The 17,970-nt window shown below is 36.5% G+C and overlaps 1 protein-coding gene across 1 annotated transcript; it reads left to right on the forward strand.

Annotated features, from left to right (window-relative positions):
* Window positions 1–3,798: 3,798 nt before the first annotated feature.
* On the forward strand, window positions 3,799–5,901 carry LOC142530950 (exocyst complex component EXO70H1-like). Its single transcript, XM_075636895.1, has one exon. The coding sequence runs from the start codon at window positions 3,960–3,962 to the stop codon at window positions 5,706–5,708; it is 1,749 nt and encodes a 582-aa protein (XP_075493010.1). The 5' UTR covers window positions 3,799–3,959; the 3' UTR covers window positions 5,709–5,901.
* Window positions 5,902–17,970: the final 12,069 nt, after the last annotated feature.

Consider the following 17,970-nt stretch of genomic DNA (forward strand, 5'->3'; position numbering starts at 1 on the left):
CTGAAAATATCGCCCGAGCCCTCAAAAACTCCTCCGAATCGTTAAAATTTTCGTACCGGATAAAAATATAATTCGGCGAGTAAAAATAGTCACTAAGGCCCACTTTTTGAAAAACACCCTTAAAACAATTCATATTAATTAATTAAAATTAATTATTCAATAAAAATATTTTTTCTAATTATCCCCGATCTCCGTTCCTCGTTCGAAAGTGAAATTCAACTAGAAACACTAATGCGTGAAGCTTTAAAATAATCCTGAAATAAATCCTATCATCCAGTAATTATGCATTAAAAGCATAAAAATCAATAAATACATATTTATATAAAACCCTAGATTGCATGCATTCAAGTTACGAAAAATTTAAATTTCATGGACCTTACAACTATATTGTTACATAATAGTTCGAATTTTTTTAGTAATTTAGCGTAATTTAAATCTTCACTAAGTTCTAAAAGAATTAACCTCTATTATCTTTTTTTTATTGTTGTAAATGTCAGATATCGAAGTACCGAAGCCTGATCCAGAGAAACTAGAAAAGCGAAAGTATTATAGATTGATTTTCTGTGTTATCACATCTAGTTGAATTTGTACTTTATTATATTTAGAGTACGGTTTTCATGTTAGACATGTTGCTTGTAATTTAATAAAGTGTACAAACGCTTCACTACTATTATGTTTATTTTATAAGTCGAGGGTTCACACCATACATGCTTAAAGGACCGGTTCGGATCAGAACCAGTCCGTTAAGCCCAGAACCAAAATCGGATTCAATAAGAGAGAATCAGACTCGAAACCATATTCAATTGAATTGAACCAGTTCAATATTTTTTGAACCAGTTCAACCAGTTCTGGTTCAATAACCGTATCCGATCCGATCCAAAATCGAAATAGGATCTGACCCGATCAATCTTTTTTAGAAAAAAAAAAATCAAATGGCCATAGGGCCAGCAGCTGGCCCAATGGTCAATTGAATTTAAAAAAAAAAATTTAAAAAGTTAAGAAAGAAAAAGTAAATAGTCATTGGGCTCCAGCTGTTGTCTAACGACTAGCCAAATTGGAATTTTTATTTTTTTTATCCTTAAAATCAACTATAAATACAAGATAATTTCTAAACATTTTCATACAACAATTTTCTCTCTAGACTACATTTCTCTACAATCAATTTGATGTTTTCTATCATTTGCCAATATATATTCAATAAATTTTGTTATAATTTTATCTATACTCATTATTCTCTTTATTATTATTTACTTACTATGTCGCAATTTACTCGTATAAATAATTCTAATTTCAATGATGTCATCTTCAAACTATGGTATTCGTGGAGGTGAATAAATTTTCCAACTTTAATGAACATTTCGGCTATATTCCTGACTTTGATTGAATCGAACCTAGTCACAAGGAGGAAGAAGCCATGAAACTCCCCAAATGTAGGGACACCATCGTTCGTCCGAGCAAGTAACACGATGGAAACGAGCACGACGACCATCCGAGAAAAGCAAAACAAAGTCTTGGATCACTTCGACATTGAAAAAGAAGGTATAAACAACACTTTTGATGTATGTAAAATTTGCAAAACCAAATATTATTACATAACGGGTTGGTGGTTCCAGTGGTACCGGAATTTTGAAAAAAAATTAATCAAGGTACATAAATTTCACCCCGATACTCTACAATCATTCGGTCGGGAGCCAACACAACAACAAATTAATCTTTCAAGTGGTAAAGCATTCACAATTAAAAAAAAATCTTAAAAAGCCATCATTAAATTTTTTATGAAATATTGTCAACCTTTTATAATAGCTGAACAATAAGGTTTTGTTGAATTTAATAGTACTATTCAACTTGGTTTTTGCAATATTTCTAGCCACAAACTTAAAAAAAATTGTTTTGATATGTATAAAGAATACAAAGAAACATTAAAATCTCATCTTACAAATATTTCTTGTATATTTAGTTTGACAACTGATATTTGGACTAATTTGAAATATGAATATTATCTTGTTATTACATTTCATTAGATTGATGAAACTTATACTATGCAAAAAGAATTTTAGCGCATACTATGCAAAAAGAATTTTAGTGCTAGAACATTTAGAATAGATATATCTTGAATGTTGTTAAGATTTTTGGCATAAAAAATAAAATAATATCGATCACATTAGATAATGTGAGTACCAATACACTTGCGATTAAATATCTTAAAGATTCATTAAAATCGATTTTAGATGGTAATTTGCTTCATGTTAGATGTGCATGTCATATTATCAACTTATGTGTTGAATATGCATGTGATGAACATATCTCTATTGTAATAAAAAAAATTCAAAGTATGTGGTAAAATATTACGTGAAAAAAGATATAGACGTGATTGGAAAACACTAGTCAAGTCAAACGATATTAAATTTAAAAAATTTCATATTCCTATTTAAACTAGGTGTAATTTTTTATATTATTTGCTTCATGCTTTGTTACGTTTTCAAGATCTAGTAACTACATATTATAATAACATTGTTGCAGAGTCTTTAATGTTGACTGACGATGATTAAAATATTTTGACTAAGTGTGTTTTTCGTTATAAATTTTTAAAGAAGCAACTGAATTTTTTTTGGCATTAACTACCTTACTTCATTCATGTTTTCATATTTGCTTTTCAATATGTTTTATAACTTTATTGAATATCTTAATTATGTTGTTATCAATGCTTTTGTTTCAAATATGGAAAATAAATTGTTAAAATATTGAGAGAATATCCCAATTGTGCATGGTTTAACAACATTGATCTTAGTCAAAATTAAGGTGAGTTAGACATGTTTTATTTGAATATTATGTTAAATTTCTTCCGAATAATGTTGACAATAAAAGAAAGTCGATCATGCATTTCTCTTAAAATTGTTTGATTTGTATGCTAGTGAACAATGTGAACCGAGTGCGCATCCAGAGGAGAGACCGACAGAGAAAAGCAAAAGTGGATCACTCAACTTCTTTCAAAGTTTGAAATGACAAAAGTTCAAAGAAAAATCGAAGACAACAATTAATTATAATGATCCAAATTTATCTAAGCCAATATATCGAGACCAGAAAAAATTTTGATTTTCATGATGGATGCAAAGTATATTCTTAACTTTATGTTGTGTTAATGGCAATTGCACGAGATGTCCAAGCCGTTCAAATTTCAAGCGTTGGTTTCGAATCATCATTTTCAGTATTTGGAAGAATCATTAGTAAACAAATGACTAATTTAAAGCAAAAAAACATTAGCACGCTAATATGCCTATAAGATTGGTTTGCAGTCGAAAAAAATAAGATCGCTGGAACGATCGACAAATTTCAAAGATCAAGATCCGACGAAGATCCAGAGTATTCAAAATATATTTTTAATAAATCGTGACGAATTTTAGATGTTAAATTGTAAAAAACAATGTTAAAGTTATTTAGTTTTTATTTTTATGATTAGTCAATACTGTTTCCACTCAAATACTAAATAAAAAATTGTCTATTAATAAAAGTAATTTTATATTAAAAATAAAACAAAATCAAAATTCAAAACTGATGAGTCGTTAAGCATAAATATTTTTTTATTTAACTTTAATCATCTATTGTTTTAAAATAGACTTTATAATATATTTTAAATAAATGAATAGGTCTCTTGTAAGACGGTCTTACGAATCTTTAAATGTAAGATGGATCAATCCTACCGATATTTACCATAAAAAATATTACTCTTACCATAAAAAATATTAAACACGATAATATCATTTTTTAAAGAGGAGATCCATTTTCCTATATATCCGGTAAAGCATGCCTTAGCTCACACAAACCATTCATTTGCTTCCATAAATATCCCACTCTTCTCGATTCGATCTCTCTCTAAATTTCTTTTCAAAAAAAATCTGTAAATTTCTCCAAGCAGATTCTCTTTCAAATTCTTCACTAAACAATCAGAATAAAGCTGCAAAATGAAGGGTTCTTTGTTTTCAAAGCCTGCGTCTCCATTACGTGATTCTTCCAGTAGCAGCCCAATTCAACACCAAACTTTCTGCGAGACGATGATTGAGGAAAACATCGATTTTGCCGAAGAAATAATCAAGAAGTGGGACTTGGATTCGACGAAATTTATATCCCTGTTTGAGCATGACAGGAATGAAGCTAAAAGATTTCTAGAATCTGTCAGTGATTTGCAGAAAGCCATGCTTTTCTACATGAAGCTGAGCACCAAGTCCGAGAAACTGATAAGGGCGCAGAACTTGATGAAAATCGCCATTAAAAGACTGGAGAAAGAATTTAGCACCATCTTATCTGCTAACAGGAAGAATCTTGATTCAGAGTCTGTGTCGAACCGATCCACCCGAGAAAGTATTTCTGATTCCGACGAGGATGAGGGGATGAGTACACCTCACTCTTCTGATGTAGCTATGGAGGATTTAAAGAGCATCGCAGATTCTATGATTGGGTCTGGTTATGCGAGAGAGTGCCTGGACATTTACAAAATTGTTCGAAAATCGATTATTGATGAGACTTTGTATTATTTGCACGTAGAAAATAGCAGTATTTCTTTGATTCAGAAAATGGGGTGGGAAGTTTTGAATCAAAAAATCAAGAACTGGCTGCACGCCGTTATTGTTGCTATCAAAACTCTGTTCTGCGGCGAGAGGATTCTTTGCGATTTTGTGTTTTCCTCGTCCCAGAAGATTGGGGAATCGTGTTTCACTGAGATTTCTAGAGATGCAGCTGTGAATTTGTTTTCTTTTCCTCATAGTTTCGCTAAAAGCAAGAAGATTCTATCGCCGGAGAAGATGTTCTCTGGGCTGGACATGTACGCAGCGATTTCAGATCTATTGCCGGAGATTGAATCAATATTCGGGCATGAATCGTTGTCCGTGGTCAGATCTGAGGCCGAGGCGGCGCTGCTTAAACTCGCGGAAGCAGTGAGGCTCATGCTGAACCAGTTCGAGGCCGCTATTCAGTCAGATTCATCAAATGCCACGGCGAGCGGCGGCGTCCATCCCCTCAGTCGCTACGTGATGAATTTCCTCATATTCCTTGGCGATTTCAGCGGCGCGATCTCCGATATCCTCATGGATTGGACGGTCACCGCGCAGACTCCTCTACCGGTGTCTTACTTCTCCAGCCCCACCTCCGGCGCGGGGGCGGAGGATCCTTCCTCGGAGGCGGTCACCGCCCGCCTCGCGTGGCTGATCCTCGTCCTTATCTGCAAACTTGACAGCAAGGCTGTCAAGTACGAAGACGTGGCGTTATCCTATTTGTTCCTAGCAAACAACCTAAACTACGTCGTTTCAAAGATCCGGACCTCGACCATGGGGATCCTGATGGGGCCCGACTGGATCTGGAAACACGACGCCAAGGTGAAGATCTACATGTCCAAGTACGAGAGGATGGGCTGGAGCGAAGCCATGACGTCACTCCTCGACAATCCAACCGTCGAGATCTCGGAGAGGTTCAGAAGATTCTACGCCGGTTTCGAGGAATCGTACAAGAAGCAAAGCACATGGGTCATATCCGACCCGAAACTGAGAGACGAGGTGAAAATATCGCTTTCGAAGAAGATCGTGGGGAGTTATCGGGAATTGTACGAAAAAAACCGGGGAAATTACAAGGTTGTCAGATATGCCCCTGAAGATTTGGATAATTACTTGTCGGACATGTTCTTTGCGGCTAAGGCTTCCACTTCGGGGACCTACGCATGAAGCCTCTCCAGAATCCTCGAATTCGTCACGCGCTCGTTGAGCCGTGCCAGTCAAATTCTTTTGGCAAGGCCGGCTCTGCACGTATTTGGAGATTTTTTTTTAATGTGTTTTGTAGCATATTTGGACGTTTTAACTAGACACGTACATTTGACTACATATTTAATAAAGCATGTTTTTTTACTTCTTTTACCAATTTGGAAATTAAATAATAATTATATACTTAGGTGGCGAAATTCAGTTTTTGCCGAAAGAGTCGCTTTCAAATATATGGTGATTATCATGTAAAATAGAAAATTAAAAAAAAAACTCTTGAGAGACGTTTTCATGAGTCAATTTTGTTAGACAAATATTTTATTTATGTCATCCATGAAAAATATTATTTATTATGTCAAAAATATTATTTTTTTATTTTAAATATGAGTAGAGTTGATCGATTTTACAAATAAAGATTCGTGAAATCGTTTCACGAAAAAAATTAAGGAAAAAAATTGAGATAGACGAAGAAAAAAAACATCAAGATTTTTCGGCTTTTGAGCAGAATATGAGAGGCGGCATGGAATACATTGAAAATTTCCTCACGTATTCATAATTGGACGTGGCGTGAGTAGCTCTTCGCTTAAATATTATGACTCTTTATTTTTATATCATGTCTCTTACTTGGACCCATATATTTGTTCAAATGAGGTGATAGTACGTTCTCTAATTACGCTTGTCAAATTCGGTCAGGGTCGTCGAGCCGGCCCGTCCCGCCATAAAAATTGAACGAGTTGGGTTGATAAAATAGCAGCCCGTTTGGAGGCGGGCCAAACGGGTTGAGCTCGTTTGGGTTGCGGGCCAAGACGGGCCGGGTTGGCCCGCCAAATTAGGGTAGAATTTTATATTTTTAAGTTTTATATAAAAATTCCTATTTTTTTCTTATTTTTTCTCATGTGCCTAACTTCAATCACTCTATTAAAATCTCTATGCTTCTATTTTTTTTGAAGATATACTCTCCAGTCTCCTTCCTTTTCTTTAATGTTTAACTCGAACTAATCTAGAATTATCGAAATAATATAGTAAATAAAGTAATTATGCGTATTGTTGAACACATAATATTTTCTGAAATTTGCAACCGTCTGTTTCCTCGACTTTCTGTTATCTTCCAATGTTTCTCACTTTTTAAGAAAATGATGATGGTAAGAGCTAGGTGCTTTGTGCGGACAAACCCTTAAGATCGTTAATTTTTTTTTTCTTTTGAAAACTAACCCTTAAGAAACTGGAAAAAGTGTATACTAAAAAAGATTTGGAATTCACATTTAAAGGTTTCATTGTATTTACGGTTGGTGATATTACATGAGTTAATTTTTAGTTCATGTGTACGATGAAATCTTGTATGAATTAGAATAAGCAATTTATTTTTTATGGATTATGTTGATTGTTGTATGCTTTCAATGTCTTATTTCAATGTTTTTAAGTTTTTTATGAAACTATTTGACTGAAATATATTTTTCTTCTATGTTTATTTTAATATTGTTTAGTATTTTTTTAAAAAAATAATAAGCGGGTTGGCCCGCCTAACCCACGGCCCAAAGTGGGTTGGGCTGGGTTGGCCATTTAGAGGCCCGCCCCGCCTAATGGCGGGTTGCGGCGGGTGGTGGGCTGGCCCGTCCCGCAAGCCCGTTTTGACATGTATGTCTCTAATCGAGATTATTCTTTTTTCTGATTTTAAAAATTATCTGTCATGCCTTCCAAAACATGAAATATAAAAAAAAATTGTTCTTTTTTTTATTTTTATATTTTTGGAAATTTAGTTTTGGCAGGTCCAATAAAATATTAAGAAACTAATTGGAATGATTCTTGTTTGTTTTTTATAATCGCAAAACTTGTAATATTATTGAGATTAAAAATGGTTACAAAATTTATAAACCAATAAGGAAAATCCCCGAGCTTCCAAACAAAGGAAGTTTGGTGAGAAATAGCAAAAGAGATCAGTGAATCTGCAAAGACGTTCGTTGTGCGTTGAATGTGGTTTAAACTGGTTTCACTATGTTGACTCAAAGGTAATATGATATAAAAAGCATATGTGCCAACATAGCTAAGGTCATCTTCCAGTGGAGTGACTACTTGCACTACCAATAGAGAGTCCGATGTGATTTGGTTGATAAGGAGGTTATGTTTCTGTGCGATTTTCACTCCTATATCAATGACGGCCAGTGCTCCATAGACGATCGAGGGAGGTTTACGAATTTTCTTCGCGAAAGCTATCATTGGCTGGCCATCATGGTTACGTACCACTCCTCCTACGAAAAAGTTGCTCATGTTCTCATTATAAGTTGTATCAACATCCAGCCTTAACTCATTAACCTGTCGTGCCATCCATGTCTTCGGTGAGTTCCATGATTTATTATTTTTTCCATTCAGCATGCTCAATCGTTGGGCCTCTTGGAAGTCTCATAACAGTGCATCACTCCAATTCACGTTAAGTCCCTTTCCAAGGCTTCCTTGGTTATGTCTGAGATTGAGTCGTTCAATCCATATCGCAAGTGTTCATAGTGAATAGTTCAAAATCCATTATGCTCAACTTATCCTTCATCCATCTGAAGATATCGAGCAACTCCAATGATTGTACCTGTTTAAACAAGGGCCAAAACCGAGACGTCTTCCAACAAACTTTAACTACTGGGCAAGAGAATAATGCATGGCTTGTTGTATCGTATTCGAAATGACATAATGGGCAACTGCCAGTTACCGAGACGTGATGAGCCATTAGGTTGAATGATATCGGGATAATATTGTGCAAAATGCGCCACCAAAATACTCGGACTTTTGGAGGGATCGACATAGCCCAAAAGAATTTCCACCACCTCTTCGAGTGCATCTCAGAGCTATGTACTGGTGGTTCACAAAATCCAAATTCAATTTTATATCCTTCCGTGACCAAGTATCTGCCTTTTGGATCCTAAGCCCAATATATAAAGTCCTCATGGTTCGAAAGGGATATCGGAATGTCTAATATTTCTGCTGCCACATGAGGAGGGAAGGATTCAAGAAAAATCTGTTCATTCAGAACAAGCAAGCTGACATTTTCATAGTTACCACTGTACTGTGTCGGCTTCTGTTGCACTCCCCGAAAGTGGAAATTCGTTCCCCATTTCCCATATGCAATATATAAACTTTTTTCCAATTGGGGGCAACTCCAAATGTAAGAAGGATTACTTCCAAGTTAGGCATGCATGATATTTTGATGTTTATAATATCTTGCTTTGAGAACACATGTAACCAGCGAGCAAGAAAGTGTATAACACGCCATATTTGTATCGCTAGCAGTGCTTCGTTGAAAGTCTCGAGATGGCAGAAGACCATCCCACCCATATTCTTTGGCTATCAAACACCTTCCCAAATTTTCCAATTCATTCTACTTTTTCCATCATCCACATCCCACCAGAAGTTAGCACATGATCTCTCTATCTCTTCACATATTGATTTTAGGATATGGAAGCAAGACACTGGATAGATTGGAATCGATTGGATCACAAAATTTATCAAGGTTTCTTTACCGCCAATCGAAAAATTTTGTTCCCCCAACCTTGTAATCTTTTCGCTACCCTTTCCACAAGGTAGCAGAATTGTAGCTTCTTGTTTCGGCTGGAGAAAACAGGCAGCCCCAGATACACTTCATGTCCTTGCACAACAGGGACAATGAACATTTTTTTGATGGTGTCCTTCACACTTTCATTCGTGTTCGGGCTGAAAGATAACGAAAATTTCTCAAAATTGATTAGTTGTCCGAGGCCCTCTCATACAGGTTAAGACAGGTGTGAACCCCTACACAGTTTTCCATAGTAGCCTTCAAGAACATGAGGCTGTCATTTGCAAAAAATATGTGAGTTATTAAAGGACAAAAGGGTGTCATACGTATTCCAGTGATGAGTTTTCTGCTTTTGAAAGCAAGAAGAACAGATGATAAGCCATGATCGCATATAATAAATAAGTATAGTGATAGTGGATCTCCCTGCCTTAAGCCCCTGCTTGGTATGATGGTCTTGCTTAATTCACCATTTATGGAAAAAGAATATTAAACAGTGTGGACACAGAGCATTACCTTCTCCACCCATTTATGCGCAAAACCCATCATTTCGCACTCGGACGAGGAATGGGGACCGGGGATATTCAGGAAAAATATTTTTATTGAATAATTATTTTTATTTATTTAATATGAGGTGTTTTTAATTATGATAGTTGAAAATGGGCCTTGGTTGGGTATTTTTACTCGTCGGGTTATGATTTTAGCTGATACGCAAATTTTAACGAGTAGGGTGTGTTTTTGGGCTTGATGGGTTTGCTTTATGTTAAATGGGCAAAAAACCCTTTTAATAAATAAATTAGGGCTCATTAGTGCTTACATTTTATTTAAAACCTACCTAGATCAACCATAACCCTATTTTAATCACCTTGGCCGCCCATCCCTCCCCATCAACAGCCTCTACCCTCGACTTTCAGCAGCAACCAACAGTAAAAAAATTCGGCCCTCCATTTTCTTTCAAACAAGTTACCTCTCCGCTCCTCCGGCTTCCCCGACGCGCGTTTCTCCGAGTTTTTGAGCATCTACACTTCAAGGCACGCATGTTTCTTCTTTTGCACTTCATTCACACCAATGTTATACAAAATTTGTGTAAATGAATGGAAATCTTTCGATCTAGCTTGTGTGAACGTTTTGGTTGAAAGTTTGTCACAAAAATTGCATCTTTATGTTGCATGCTCACATTTTTATTGACCTGTTGTAAGGGGCTGCCGATTTTCAGAGTTCCAAGGGAATGTAAGATGTAAGATGCGGTGACACGATGCTGGAGGTTTAAGGGTGCATGGTCTAGGAGAGGGCCAATTGTTAGTCACTAGGCGGTTAGAGTTTTCTTGGTGTTTGGCGAGAGTTTGGGAAGATGCGTGATAGAATCGGTTAAAGGTGAAAAAGTGTTTAGAAGGAGGGGTTGAATAAACACTTACACTTTTCAAAACTTTTTCGACTGATGAGTTAGTTTAGTGATAAACTGATACTAGAGAATCTTGTAAGTCAATATCAATCAGTTAACAAAGAATGTGCGAAAATAAACTGACTGATAGATAGAATAATAACTGAAATAAGAAGACACAAGATTTTATGGATTTTCGGAGATTTCAAACACTCCTACGTCACCCCTTTTATCTCAAGGATATGACATACACAAAAAGACTTTGATCGATACAAGTAGTTGTACAGATACACTTCAGTTTTGGACTTAACAATGTCAAACTGAAACTCTTAGTTGCAAACTTGTTTATAGTACTCAATAGAACTGAAATAATCTAACACAACTGATCTCTTCAAGATCGAGTATTAAAGTTTGTGCTTGAAAGCTAGAAATATAGCCTGAAAGCTATGAATGTATACAATAAGCATGAGCTTAGATGTTTGCAAGGATTTTAGCAGAGTAACTGAATAGTAAATCGATAGTTGTTCAGAGTTCAAAAATTCAAGAGTTCAAGAGCTGTTCTTCAGCTGCTCTTCTCTGCTATTCATAAGCTTCCCTCCAACGGCAATATTAAATACAATTTGAAGCTTTCTATCTGTTGCATGCCACATCAAAATTCTTCTGACAGTAGTACACTGCAGCTTTTCTGAAATGCGGCGATCCCAATACTTGTTGTAGTCAGCTTTTGTCGGTTGAATGTCTTTTTCCTTAACTTATAACGTGTACAGCCGAGGGATCAGCTGATTGAATGTAGTTGATAAGCTCACAACTGTTTGTCTGCGTAGTTCAGTTGATGACATGTACAGTTGTCTGCGTAGTTCAGTTGCTGGTTCAGTTGCCTTCGAAAATCTGCGTATTATCCTTCAGTTACTAGCAACTGATAATTTGCTTATTTTAGATCAGTTAGTTTAATCTTTTAAACGCTCAGTTTGTCAAACATCCGAAATTTAGTTTCCAATAATTTCCCCCTTTTAGGTGTTTGACAAAACTTAGAAAGAAGAACTGAAACTGATCAACTGAACTCACTGTATATAAAATAACTCTTTCAATGTACAGATTCGTTCAGAGAATAAAAGAATAAAGAATCTTATAACTAAATAAAATAATCTTCAAAAATCTGCCAAATAGTCTTCTATTTCTTCTTGATCAACTTTGAAGATTTCTCTGGCTGATCTTTTCCTTGTTCTTGTTCTTCCCCCCTTTTGTCAAACTCATCAACCTTTTTGGATAATATCCGCACATCTGAGGAAAGGTTTGATACTTCATTCATCAGGATATCTTGTAGTAAATCCATTCTTTTGGAGACAGTGCTTTCCATAAAATCAAGACATCTTGTAACCAAGGCTTGAGTTTGGAAGTGAGCTTCAGCTGACACTTTGTCTTCTCGAAGTTCTTCCATTTGGAAAAATAATGAAGTTACGTCCTTTTGGATTTGCTGCAGTCTTCCCATGGTATTATCCTTTATAGAGTCGAACCTCAATGTTTGCGAAAATTGGGTTGATTTGATATCAGAAATGAAAATCATTACACCGACGAGGTTGGTCTGAATAGCCTGAATTTCTTCAAACAAAGATTCAGTTTCTATTGATATACCAGGAGACATGGCTCCAGAAGTTTCTGGTTCCTGCTCCCTGTTCTCTTGATTGAAGATCATCATGGCCCCGTAAGTTGTTTCAGTTGCAAGATTGACCATTTATGAAGTATCCTATGGTGTAGCTTCATGTTGAAGCTGTGGAGAAGAAGAAGGATTTGGAACAGCAGTAGAATCTGAAGGCTCTTCAGCTGGTTGATCAGCTGAAATAGTAGCAATTTCTTGAGCTAGTTGCTCACCTGATTCTTCTGTTGGTTGCTCAGCTGAAATTAGGGTAGGCTGTACAGCTGGCACCTCTTCAAATAATGTTAGTTCAGTCGTGGCGGATGATTGAACTGCTTCTTCAGTCTTGTAAAAATTGCATGTTCCGTTGTGGCAGTCAACTGAACTGGCTCTTCCGTTGGTTGAAAAGTAGCTTGTGAAGCTGGCTCGTCAGTTGCGAATAATTCTTCAACTGCTTCTGTAGTAGTCTGTTGAATATCAGAGACAACTAATTTAAAGATTTCATCAATGTTTGCCAATGATAATTCAGCATCAGTGTAAATTTGAGATCCTGCAGTTGAGGAATGAGGAGCAACAATTGACGATTGCATATCCTTTGAAGAAGTAGCAGTTACTTGCTCAGCAGATTCAGCAACTGGTTCCTGGGATGGATTTTGCGGTTGAGCTGATTGTTCAGCTTGCTCGTCTGATGAAAGATCTTGGGAATCTTCTGGAATGATCAATTCTTGATCTAGTTCCCACTGCTTAATCTCCATCTGCAGAGATAAAAGATCCGTCTCCAGCTGGTCATGAACTGCTTTGTCATTAAAGGTAGTTGGACTGGTGGGATCATAGTTTTGGCATATCTGAACAACATTTGTTTTAGTTTCTTTGCCCGTACTTGATCAAAGAAATAATTCTTCCTCTGCAACGCTTGAACCACTGAAGCTGCTTTGACCAATTTTAGAACTATGGTTTCCAGGGCAATAAACTTCTTCAAAACTGATTTCTTTTGCATTTGCAAGACAAAAACTATAGTTCTAAACTTTACTCATTCATCACAAGATTTAAGCTTAGCCTTATAAAACTCATTGACCTCTTTCCAGATGAGGTCAATATGGGTTTGAATGGTGTTTGTGAGTCTGGGCTCTTCTGTCATCTTTTCTTTGCCCTTTGAGTCAGTTAGAACATGAGGAATACTCAGTCTTGACCTAGTTGTATCAATTTTTTCTTTGATCACTATCCCTTTTGGTCTGGCAAATGACAAAGAAATTGGGCCAGAGATAATGATGAGTGGAGCTTTAACTCCAACAGATTTCTTCTTATCACCAGATTTGGTGATAGTCTTCTTGAGAGGAGCAGCAGGTGGAGGTAACTGATCATCAGTTGAAGATCCAACTGGTATTGCTCTCAGTGGAGTAGCCTTGATCTGCTGTTCAACTCTAGATTGTATCAGCCTCTCAGTTGGGATGGTGCCCACAGCGATGGCTGGTTTTGTCTTCAGAGTTCTGGGCTTCTTGGAGATCTTGGGAGAATGAGTCATTTCAGAATCAGTTTCACTGACAATCAGTTTGCGATTGATTGCCTTTTTCTGAATTGTCATTTTGGCTTTCTTAACTGATTTGGAAGCCTCTTGCGTCCCAATCTCCTTTTTCACCTTGACAAACTGCTCAGGAGAGATGTCCAGCTTGAGCTTCGTCAGCTGAACACTCTTTGCATTGAAGATTTCGAATTTGGATGACCTCTCAGATGAGTCACCAACTAAGCCCTTGTTCTTCAGCAGAGCTCTTTGGCCACTATATCAGCCAGTAACTGGATTTCTGGCTTGAGTTCCTTCTTGGGATCGGAGACCTTGATTTTTCGACCATCAGCAAACAGGAGAGTTTGCATCTCCTCAACATCAGAAGATTTTACCTCAGAGACATTGGTCAGACCATCAGTTGGCAGCTGAAAGAGTCTTCATCGATCATCAGCAACTGATTGTTGACTGTGATAGTGATGTTGCCGTCAGCAGAGATAAAATCGTTGGCATAGAGATCCCGAATCTCTTTAGGATAGATTTCTTGAGAAGAAAGTCTCATAAATGTCTTCAGTCCAGCAGCTTCTATTTTGATAAACCTGAACATACAGGACTGAATTAAAATCAACAGCCATAACGTTCAACATATATGCTGGAACTTGGTTTGCCATTTCTGAAGGATTGATTATCTGCGAGAAAGAAAGCTAAGTGTATTGATTTGCTTTGGAGATTGAAATGCGCGTAAAAGAATAAAAACTGAATTGTGGCGGTGATAAGTACGTTTATATGTGATTATTCAAATTTTTGGACACGTGTCAGTCCAAGGTAAATTGAATAAAATCGTGTGTACGTGTGATAAAAGCGTGTGTAGAATTTAAATGGGCTACGTGGGGCCACATTTTAATCAATATTCATTGAAAGACGTACATTAAATGCGTAATTATCAGTCATATCACTTATTATGAAATATTTATTGATTTATCAGTTAAATTATTGGAGAAGATCAGTCAGGCCAGCAACTGAGTGATCAGTTGTAAGCTGAATCATTTCAGTTAAAGACCAACTGACTATTGTCTTCTCAGTTACCCATTTATATTCGATATTCTCCCTTAATAAATGCATATAAATAAAAGAAAGGGTAGAGGAAGGTTAGAGGAAACTTAGTCTGAATGAGTTAAGTCCATTCTGGTAACTGATGTCTCTTCGTATTCTTCATGTCTCTTTAAGAACTGTCTATAAATAAGACCATGGTCATTCGATAATAACAATTAAGCACCGATGGATAGTTCAAGCAGTTCCAACGTCCCTCATCCTTCATTGACACATCGCCATTTGGAGAAACTAAAGAAGTCTCTTGAAAAATTCGTCTGTGTTTGCCTTCAATATTTTCATGGGTCCGTCTGTAATAACGTACCACGTGTCATCGTCTTGTGCAGCTAGATGAGTCTGCATTCTAATTTTCCAATCATCAAAATCGTCTCTCGAGAACATTGGAATTTTGTTGAATAAAGACATGTTGATCAGTTTGTAAATAAAAATGTTCAGGAACAAGATTTAACTGCTCTGATACCACTTGATAGGATCAGTTAAAGGTGAAAAAGTGTTTAAAAGGTGGGGTTGAATAAACATTTACAGTTTTCAAAACCTTTTCTACTGATGAGTCAGTTTAGTGATAAAATGATACTCGAGAATCTTGTAAGACAATATCAATCAGTTAACAAAGAATGTGCGAAAATAAATTGACTGATAGATAAAATAATAACTGAAATAAGAAGACACAAGATTTTATGGATGTTCGGAGATTTCAAACACTCCTACGTCACTCCTTCTATCTCAAGGATAGGATATACATTAAAAGACTTTGATTGATACAAGCAGTTTTACAGACCCACTTCAGTCTGTTTGGACTTAACAATGCCAAACTGAAACTCTTAGTTACAAAATTGTTTAAGGTACTCAATAGAACTGAAATAATATAACACAACTTATCTCTTCAAGATCGAGTATTACAGTTTGTGCTTGAAAGCTCGAAATATAGCCTGAAAGCAATGAATGTATACAATAAGCGTGAGCTTTGATGTTTGCAAGTTTCAGCAGAGTAACTGAATAGTAAATCGATAGTTGTTCGGAGTTCAAAGATTCAAGAGTTCAAGAGTTGTTCTTCAGCTGCTCTTCTATGCTATTTATAGGTTTCCCTCCAACGGTAGTATTAAATACAATTTGAAGCTTTCTATCTGTTGCATATGACGTCAACATTTTTCTAACAGTCGTACACTGCAACTTTTCTGAAATGCGGCGATCCCACTACTTGTTGCAGTTAGCTTTTGTCGGCTGAATGTCTTTTTCCTTAACTTATGACGTGTACAGCCGAGGGATCAGCTGATTGAATGTAGTTGATAAGCTCACAACTGTTTGTAGTAACTGATCAGTTCCAACTGATCAGTCAGTTGTCTGCGTAGTTCAGTTGCTGGTTTAGTTGTCTTCGAAAATCTGCGTATTATCCTTCAGTTACTAGCAACCGATAGTTTGCATATTTTAGATCATTTAGTTTAACCTTTTAAACGCTCAGTTTGTCAAACATCCGAAATTTAGTTTCCAACAACGCGGCTGGAGAAGTGCTGAACCATGATAAGGTGCGATCTAGGAGGGTCCAACCGAGGCTAGGAGTGGTCCATAACCATCTGGTCTCGTCTAGAAAGGAAGTGAACGAGTTAGGAGTCGGTTGTGCTTCGGGTAGGGCACGACCATGCTTGTTCTTGCGGGTTCGGGTGATGCACACACTTGGGGCTGGAAGATGGTCTTAGGTCGGTTCATTAGGGTCCTAAGGTGGGCTAAGAAGGGTTGGTCCAAGGCTGGTCCGAGTAGGTAGAGCCTAGGGTCGATAAATTTAAGTTCGGCGATTTAGGGTTTTTGAAAATGTAAGGTGTAAAAAGTTCAGCAGCTGGTGGCCTTGGGTTCAAAGGGTTTATTGGGCTGGTCTAGATGTTTTAAGGGCTGTTAAGATGCGTATAAGGGTGGTAGAAAGTTGGGAAAAATTCGGTCAAGTTTTGGGTCGATTCGGGTTAAAACCGGGACTCCGGTCCAAATTCTAAAATGAATCGGTTAAGTTTTTAATCGGGCTCGAGTTTACGTCTAAAAAATGCTTATAAATATGTTCTGGGATGATTTAAAGAAATTGATAAGCTTCGGGTCGAAACTTAGAGGTTCAGGGGTAAAACGGTCATCTTGGGTTTCTAGGGGCAAAATGATCATTTTGCACCTGTCGCATATTCCTCCGATTCCGTAAAAAGGTATTCAGTCCATTAGTATGGATTTGATTTTTATGTAATTATGAAAAAAATACGTTGCATGCTTGGTTTTAAGGAAAATTTACGTATATGCATGTTTTTATTAAGTGATGAACATGATGACACGTTTTGAAGGATGAGAGTTGATTGTAACTAACACGATTATATGAGATATTATAAGCTGAGGCCAAGTAATGCTGTCGTTGATGTTCCCGCCGCTGGGTACCGCGGGTATATTAGATATATCCATCGAATAGAGCTGATACGAAAGTTACAACTATTGAACTGAATTCAATTAAAAGAAAATATATACGAATATGATGATATGTTGAGACATGTTTTGACACGTTGTGATTTTATACGACACGTTTACGTTTATATTTTTAAGTTCATGAAATGTATGTTTATTACATTATTTTTCACTGTTGTGTGCTATGTATATGTATTTGCTATTAACGATACATGTGTGTTGAGTCTTTAGACTCACTAGGTGTGTGTGATACAAGTGCCGAACTCTAAGTAGGCACACGACCCGAGGACCACACTTTTCCGCACATCACGTTTTTATGATTTTGAGGGGACATGAACATTTTGTTACGTTGATATTGTTATGATAATGAATTTTAGTATTTTACACGTTTTAATTTCGTTCATGCATGGTAAGGGCCGAGTTGGCAATTTTTTTTAAACTACAGTAATTTATTTGTCGATTGTGCACGATTATTTTTAAATGACATATTTTCAGTAGGGTTGTATGCATGAAAAATATTTAAAAGTTTATTTTCGAAAAATGAGCTTGTAAAAAAAAAATTTATCAGCACTTATAAATTAGTAGTCGTCACACCATGTGCTGTGATCAGTTTGCTAATATGGTTATTTGTTCGCCGGAGAGATGCAC

This window comes from Primulina tabacum, chromosome 17, assembly GCF_025594145.1.
Source record: "Primulina tabacum isolate GXHZ01 chromosome 17, ASM2559414v2, whole genome shotgun sequence".
Classification (NCBI taxonomy): Eukaryota; Viridiplantae; Streptophyta; class Magnoliopsida; order Lamiales; family Gesneriaceae; genus Primulina; species Primulina tabacum.

What these genes read in the sequence shown, in the direction of transcription:
- LOC142530950 (XM_075636895.1), top strand. Translation starts at nt 3,960, where the DNA reads ATGAAGGGTTCTTTGTTTTCAAAGCCTGCGTCTCCATTACGTGATTCT.